Below are 8,634 nucleotides of genomic sequence, written 5' to 3'. Positions count from 1 at the left end.
ATTTATTGAACAATTTTACTTAACAGGATTCTGTTGTCTTTATTGATTTAGAAGAAAAAGATAAAGATAGACATATGTTTATTTGATGGGTTAGTTTACTAAGTAGTTGGGACAATCAGCCTTAGGCCGGATCTACAATAGGTGTAGTAAGCCGTATGCCATAAGAAACTGACCAATTATAATTGAATGTGAAAAAAATAATCGAATATAATTGATTAATTCCTTATGGCATAAGGCTTACTACATCTATTGTAGATCCGGCCTTATCTACCAGGTAAGCATGTGTCATACCCAAAAAGCAGTTGCGACAGCCAATGAGCGCCTAGTTTCTAGTTTAAGCTCGATAGTCAATGGCTGTCGCAAGTCGCAACTGGCTGCTTGCGATTAATGTAAAACGGGCCTAAGAAATTTGATTGGTCTACAAGCACTTACATAAGAAAATAGACCAATCGAATTCCTTATGCATATGCTTCTGCGCTTATGCAAGTTTGTGTGGATATACCATTACTCTATGTCGATGGAACTTTACAATTGATTATTGATCACATAACATTAGACTAGTCCACTTAACGCTTAATTGGAACAACCACGGAATCATTTTATTCTTGTCGTTTATCAAATATTAAACAAGGACAAATGACGCTCGTGAGCGTGTGAGCGTTAAGGGTGCGTTCCACTTAAAGCTCGCAACGACTGTGGAATCATTTCATCCTTGTTGGTTATCAAATATTAAACAAGGATAAGCAACGCTCATGAGCGTTGCGGGCGTTAAGTGGAACGCACCCTAAGTGAAACGCATCCATAGTTTTAATTCATGCGGTCACTTCCCTCACTCGTTACATAATGTACTAATGTTCAAGTGCTAACAATTAAAAGATAGAAAATGGGAAAGGTTTTTCCTTTTTACCTTTTACTATCGAGACTAACTGATTACAACTCTTTTATTCTTCAATATTTATTTTTTGTGTTCTTTATTTTATGATTCCACAAAACAAACATATTTTCTAAAAATTTATTCATTTATTTAAAAAACTAAAAGTAAGATAAAACTAAAAGTAATAAAAAATATAAAAGATTTTTTGTATCTCGAGATAAAGAATAAGTTAAATCATCGAAATCAAAGTTAATCTACACCGGCGGAAATCGGCATAAATAAAAGATTGAGGTTTTCAATTACATTGATCGAATTCGATTGATTCGAATTGCCGTTTCGCGCGGTTAACTTCAAATCCCGTTCGATCGCCACTCGTCGATATTAATCGATATGCTAATCGGCTAATTTCATGTTCTTCAAACGATTCAATCTTGTATAGTTGTATGAAAATCGCCACCGGTCACGACTGATGTTCGCTACGCTCGCGTTAAAATCGTTCCGTGTGCCACTCGTATCCGCACGATCTCACCTACTTCTCAGGTACCTACGTCTCCTTGCAAACGCGAGTACGCCACTTGTCTCCGTCGTGATCAACACCAACACGTTGGGATCTACGCGCGTCTGACAGTGGTATTGGTCTCGTCATTTGTCGCGTCATCGCTCCGCGGACGACGTCGATCGTTAAAATCAGCGTGGTCTAGCACACAACTGGCGACTTCACGATTTCGCGTCGATATTGTGGGATATTGCTACGAGCTCTCGTTTAAAATCCGTTAACGCGTCGGGGAATCTAACCTCGACGAAACCAAGTGACTTGTCCTTTGTCAGTGGCGCTTTTTCCCCCCCTTTTTGTTACGAGGTAACATATGATCTTCACGCTGTTAATTGCTCTGTTACGATAATAGCATGCGTGTGAGAGAACGCGTGCTTCACACGTATATTTCCCTTGTTAAATAACCATTGACGAGATCGGTGCGTGTCGAGATTTGAGTGAGAAAGAAAAAAAAGGGGAAACGGTAAATTCTGTTCGTGTTACACCGCCCTACGCGAAGTTTCGTCGTCGACGTTTTTCACGATGACGTCGCTTTATCAGAATGACAAGAACTCCCTCGTGGATAATTGTAACTGCAAGTAAGAATATACTGTCGTTTTACAGTGATTATTGACCGCATAACCGTATTCTGACAAGGAGCGATCCAGACATGTATATCGCAGATTGGAAAGTTTGATATTAAGATATTTGATGTTGTAAAAATAACATTTAGGTGTTCAGTCGAAGGATTAGTTAATGGATGAAATCTAGGTTTTTACTCCTTTACTTACCAAGACTGACTATCTTTTTTTTTTAAACATACCCTATAGTACCTATAGTATTTGTCACATGTAATTATTCCAGATTTTAAGGGAATGCTACAACAGGTCTGTCTTTTATCAATAAAAGTAAATATTTTCCACACAAAGAAATCTTTTTGTTGGAAAAACTTTATATTTTTATATTAAACTTTCTAAAATCCATGAGGTACATACCTGACTCTTCTCTTATAAGTTGAAGATGATAACATAAATGGCATACTCTGGAGCTACATGCACTTTTTATATATGAATTTAATAAATTTATACTAATTTATTCTTAATAACTTGATTTGTACTTTAATGTTTAGAAATAAAATTTCTGAATCCATGGTTTCGGCAACTAGCATATCCACTGACAAACATGTGGAAAAACGATATGATGATATAATAAAGTCACAAAATGACGATCGATTATACAGGGGTTTAGTACTTGCAAATAAAATGAAAGTTCTCTTGACAAGTGATCCAACAACTGACAAGAGTGCAGTTGCAATGGATGTTAATACTGGTAATCACATTACTTTATAGTCTACTTGTTATTTTTAGCAATTCTATAAACCTTTTTTTAAAAATTAATATGTTTTGATGAATGATTGTCAAAGTATTGATTTTAAGGATTATTTAATTGAAGATGAAATATGTTATAGGTTATATGTGCGATCCTGATGATCTCCCTGGATTAGCGCACTTCTGCGAACACATGTTATTCTTAGGAACGGAAAAGTATCCTAAACAGAATGATTACAACATGTATTTGTCGCAGAATGGCGGTATGAGCAATGCATCTACACATTTAGATCACACCACTTATTTCTTTGATATAACTCCAGAGAAATTAAAAGGTGCTTTAGATCGTTTTGCACAGTTTTTCATAGCTCCTCTCTTTACGGAGACTTTGACTGAGCTGGAACTGAATGCCATAAATTCTGAACATGAGAAAAACTTAGCGAATGATACCTGGCGATTTGATCAGGTGGATAAATCATCTGCGAGCTCAGACCATCCGTTTTCAAAATTCGGCACAGGCAGTAGAGAAACGTTAGATATAATACCGAAGCAAAAGGGTATTAACGTTAGAAATAGATTATTAGAATTTCATGAAAAGTATTATTCTGCAAATATTATGACACTGTGTGTTCTTGGCAAAGGTATGTTGATAATTTATAAAGGACTATGATTAAAACATTTGAAAACTTTCTATTACATGTTACATCAACGAGTGAATTTTCTATTTAGAGAGTTTAGATGAACTTGAAAAAATGGTGGTAGATCTCTTTTATGAAGTAAAAAACAAAGAAATTGAAGCTCCAGCATGGCCTGAACATCCATTCAAGGATGAACATTTTCGCACTATATGGTACATTGTTCCAATAAAGGATACACGAAATTTAGACATTTCGTTTCCTTTGCCTGACATGCAGCAACATTATCGGTCTTCGGTAATATATTTTTCTTTTGGCTTTGATATTTTCTATGAATATTATATTCTAAGTTCTTTAAATATTCTTTATACGAATATTATATTCTAAGTTTTTAAAATATAATTTTGTTAATGTAGCCCGCATATTATGTTTCTCATTTACTTGGACATGAAGGAGAAGGCTCATTATTATCGGCTTTAAAAGCAAGGGGTTGGTGTAACTCTCTGGTATCTGGAAAACGTCCTGGTGCAAGAGGCTTTAGTTTTTTTAGTGTTGTTGTTGATTTAACCGAAGAAGGTATTAAACATATCGAGGATATTGTTCAACTGATGTTTCAATATATCAATATGCTTAATTCAAACGACCCGATCGAATGGATCTACGATGTAATTAATTAGATAAAATATAATTTTGTATAGATGTCTGGCAAATTGTATTAATTTTCCGGACATTCTCTACTTTAGTAATGTGTAATATAAAGTATCACGATTTTACATTTTCAGGAATATAGAGACATTGCGAATATGAATTTTCGTTTTAAAGAGAAATCTATACCTCGTAATTATGTGAGTTCTATGGTCCAAGCGCTACAAGAATATCCCATGAAAGAAGTTTTGTGCGCGGAACGTGTTTTCACTGAGTGGCGACCGGACTTGATCAAGAAGATAATGGAATACTTGACGCCGCAAAATGTCAGGATTCATGTGGCCGCAAAAGTTTACGAAAATATAGCGAATGAAACTGAAAAGTGGTATGGCACTAAATATAAGAGGGAGAAGATATCCAAGGAAACGATGGACAAGTGGAATAACGCCGGCTATAATGAGGATCTGAAATTGCCTCCCAAAAATGAATTTATACCCACTACGTTTGATATCAAGCCACAAACTAATGTAATATTTTTTCGCAATATTAATTTTTTAGCACATCAATCTAACTGAAGAATATATAGTATATACCAAAAATACACACACACACATATAGTATATTTTTTGGTACACTTTTTGCATAAAATGTTTTTGCATAAAATTGGCTTTTGTCTTAGGGATTTTGATCTTATTCTCTTTTTTTCATATCGTGCATATTAACAGCTGAAATTTTATAGGTAGAAAAGTTTCCTATTATTGTAACGGATACATCATTTGTAAGGCTTTGGTATAAAAAGGATGATGAATTTCTTGTACCAAAAGCGAGGATGATCTTCGATTTCGTCAGGTATGCTGCAAGTATGATTATGAAAGATATAATTCTGATCTAACCAAGTATCAAAATATTTTTAAATAGCATGTTGAGATATTCTGGCAACTTCTACAAAATTACAATAATTAAATAATTTAAATTATCGATAGCAATATAAGAGAATAGTAGATAATTAGATATTTAATATGAAATTAAAATAATAAATTGTTTATCTTTAGAACCACATTATTATTCCAGAAATGATTCTAAATTTGTGCAATTATACAAATATCTTTAAATATTATTATTTATTACATTTTTAAATATTATTAAAATTTTTCTTTAAGCTAAGAAATTAAAATAATACTATATTTTTTTTCTTTTATGAAAAGAAAATACATTCTTATAATTATGTTTGTTTTATCTTACAGTCCGTTCGCTTATATGGATCCCCTTAGTTGCAATTTAACTTATATGTTTGTTCAACTCTTTCGAGATTCTCTTAACGAATATACATATGCTGCTGAATTAGCTGGTTTACAATGGGAACTTAATAATTCTAAGTATGGGATAACAGTAAGTATATACATACACGTGGTGCGCACATGTATAATAACGAAAATGTGTAATAAAATATTATGTAGATTATATTATGTTAATAATACTTTATTCTCTTCAGAATTACATTTTGCCAAGAAGGGGACTTGAGATTATATTATGTTATTAAAATAGATTTGTGCATTATTTTGATAAATTATTAATCATTTTTATTAATAATTGTTATTAATCTTAATAATGTTTAAAATAAATGCTGTTATTTTTTTTCTTATTCAGAAATTACATTTCTTATTTGTAACATATTCATAAATATGCACATTTCTCTTTCTGTATAATTCATTAAATGGTTAATAAATAAACATACATAATTCAAGAAAAAGACTAATCATTTTTCTAGCTTGCTATAAGCGGTTATGATGACAAGCAACGTGTACTGTTGGAAAAAATTATGGATCGAATGATAAATTTTAAGATTGATCCGAAGAGATTTGAAATCTTAAAAGAAAACGTATGTACAATAAAGCAATTAAAAAATCTCTAATTTAGTTAAGCAATATATTTATGTTTTACAGTATATCAGGAACTTGAAAAATTTTGCTGCTGAACAGCCTTATCAACATGCAATCTACTATCTCTTGGTTCTATTGGCAGAACAAGCTTGGCTTAAGGAAGAATTATTAGAATCTACTACTCGTGTGTAGAAAATTTTCCTTAAAACTTTCTAGCAGTATTTATTAATAATATTGTAATTAAAAATTTATCAACATCTAATTCAAAATTTTTGTAATATAGATCTAAGTGTTAATAGACTCCAGCAATTTATACCGCAGTTACTTAGTAATGTGCATGTGGAGTGCATAATACATGGCAATGTAACTCTAACAGAAGCTACAGATACAGTTAAACTAATTGAGTCTAAGTTAATAACTGGAGTGCCTCATCTAGTACCTTTATTACAAAAGCAACTAGTATTGTATCGTGAAATTAAATTAGACGATGGTAAGTGTATAACATAGTCAAATTTTATTTATAAGCATTTAAAATAATAATATGCATTAATAATTTATATTAAGAAACGTAGTTTTAACAACAAAAAAAATATTTTTACAAAAAATTATTTCTCTCTTCAAATAATTTCATAATAATACTAAGATCATTTTGGACATAAAAATAAAAATAAAAAGTACAATTTATTTTAATTTGAATATAGTATTAGCAGTCATTAAAAGTTATTTTATTCAGAATAAAATTATGGTTTAAAAAATTGGATTAGATTTTATAACAATTTAATATTGTTTATGTACTTTATATGATGTCACAATATGTTCATTGTAGGTTGCCACTTTCTGTTTGAAGCAGAAAATAAATGGCATAAAAGTTCTTGTACGATGGTATACCACCCAATAGGTTTACAGTCAACAGAATCAAATATGCTGTTAGAGCTTTTAGCACAAATTATTGCGGAACCCTGTTTCAATACTTTGAGAACGAAGGAGCAATTAGGCTATATAGTATTTAGCGGTATACGTAGAACGAGTGGAGCTCAAGGCTTGCGAGTAATAGTACAAAGTGATAAACATCCGCAATATGTGGAAAAGCGGATCGATTCGTTTATAGATTCTATGTTGGTATGTACAAGAAAATTGATACAATAATAATATGTTAATACATCGATTAAAGAAACCGTGTTTTTTTAAATTTATCGTACAATAATATACCTTGTAACATTGTGATCAAATTAACATGTCATTCTATTTACTATGTAACATGTAATAATATGTGTTTGTTTCTATTAAAATTTACATAAATAAAAATATTACGTTCCAGGATCACATATCTACTATGCCAGAAGAGCAATTCGAGGAACACAAGAAAGCCCTTGCTACATTACGTTTAGAAAAACCGAAAATGTTAAGTGCTCGGTGCACGTTATATTGGAATGAAATTGTATGCCAACAATATAACTTCGATCGAGTAAATATTGAAGTGGCTTACTTAAAGACCATAACGCGTCAGCAGTTACTTAATTTCTGTAAGGTAACTACTGTTTACAATAGAATATATTATTCACAAATCGAATAGAAAATGTTTTCTCGTAAAAAAGTAATTAAAAATATATATTTTTTGAGATAATTTTTAAAAAATGACAGATTTGAAAAATTAATATATCTATTTCCCTAGGAAAATGTACATAGTAAAGCTCGACATAAATTGTCAGTACATATAATATCTACGGCAATAGAAAATGAATCACTTGACATCTCAACTGGAAAAATTGCCGATTCAGCCAATGAAGAAATTAAGAAAATTGATGATATTATGTCATTTAAGAACAGTCAAACTCTATATCCTATATTAAAACCGTTTGAAAAATATTTCCTCAGGAAGGGCATACGTTCTTCTAAGTTATAAAAGAAATAATAATTTAATTGTGAATTATATGAATAAATTTGTTTATATGCATAATTAGAGAAAAAACTTAAAATATTTTATAGAAATTAATAAATTACTTATTAGCATAATTTTAATATTAAAATATTAATAGTAATTATAATTATGTATTAATATATTAATAGCATATTAATAACAATATTAGCAAAATCTAGCACTAAGCAGTGTCATAGACAAACATCTATTATGTTTTATATACTTATACACTTTTCCAAATTATAAAAGAAATGATAGAATAGTGAATTAAACAAATGAATTTGTTTATAATACTTACAATTGGTAACTTTAAAAAAAGACGTATTATTTTATAGAAAATAATTACTTATTAATGTAAATTAATATTTGAGAAATTTAATCATGCAATGTATTTATAAATCGTAACGAAATTAGATATTATGCAGATACTACACAGTTTATTATCTAAAGAAAATCTTATATTATTGTGAATTGATTTTTGATTATGAAATATAATTGCTATCATAAATTTGTGATCTTGCATAATTTGCATGTTTGATAAATGCATTTCACATACATACATACATATATATATGTATACATATACACGCGCGCGCGCGCGCGCGCACACACACACACACACACACACACACACACACACACACACACACACCACAATCTTATATATGTCTTGTGTTTTAAATCGTCACATAAAATTAATTAATTAGAAATAATTGTACAATTTTGATTAAATTTCAACATTTAAGAGATTAGCATTTTATTTTTTTATTTATGAAATTTAATGCTGTATATGAATTAAACAATAATTTAATATAAAATTGC

General features: G+C 30.6%; 1 protein-coding gene across 2 annotated transcripts; it reads left to right on the top strand.

Moving 5' to 3' along the window:
• The first annotated feature begins 1,310 nt into the window (after positions 1-1,310).
• On the top strand, positions 1,311-8,320 carry LOC105839814 (insulin-degrading enzyme). Of its 2 annotated transcripts, none has more exons than XM_012686374.3 (14): positions 1,311-2,005; positions 2,536-2,735; positions 2,875-3,375; positions 3,464-3,666; positions 3,786-4,034; positions 4,152-4,541; positions 4,754-4,863; positions 5,259-5,403; positions 5,783-5,893; positions 5,958-6,078; positions 6,178-6,384; positions 6,721-7,013; positions 7,213-7,422; positions 7,567-8,320. In XM_012686374.3, exons 1-14 carry the CDS (start codon positions 1,950-1,952, stop codon positions 7,795-7,797), a joined length of 3,027 nt encoding a protein of 1,008 aa, XP_012541828.2. In that variant the 5' UTR covers positions 1,311-1,949; the 3' UTR covers positions 7,798-8,320. The 2 variants fall into 2 exon arrangements, with proteins under 2 accessions (XP_012541828.2, XP_012541827.1); XM_012686373.3 differs by having other exon boundaries at positions 1,344-1,414.
• Positions 8,321-8,634: the final 314 nt, after the last annotated feature.

This window comes from Monomorium pharaonis, chromosome 4 (genome assembly GCF_013373865.1).
Source record: "Monomorium pharaonis isolate MP-MQ-018 chromosome 4, ASM1337386v2, whole genome shotgun sequence".
In the NCBI taxonomy this organism is placed as follows: Eukaryota; Metazoa; Arthropoda; class Insecta; order Hymenoptera; family Formicidae; genus Monomorium; species Monomorium pharaonis.
Note: the sequence above shows the minus strand (reverse complement) of the source record. Positions and strands in the feature narration are given on the sequence as shown.

Coding starts and splice junctions, on each gene's coding strand:
- LOC105839814 (XM_012686373.3), top strand. CDS start 1,344: ATGTTCGCTACGCTCGCGTTAAAATCGTTCCGTGTGCCACTCGTATCC. Junction 3,376..3,463: donor ACTGTGTGTTCTTGGCAAAG/GTATGTTGATAA, acceptor TTTTCTATTTAG/AGAGTTTAGATGAACTTGAA. Junction 6,079..6,177: donor ATTATTAGAATCTACTACTC/GTGTGTAGAAAA, acceptor TTTGTAATATAG/ATCTAAGTGTTAATAGACTC.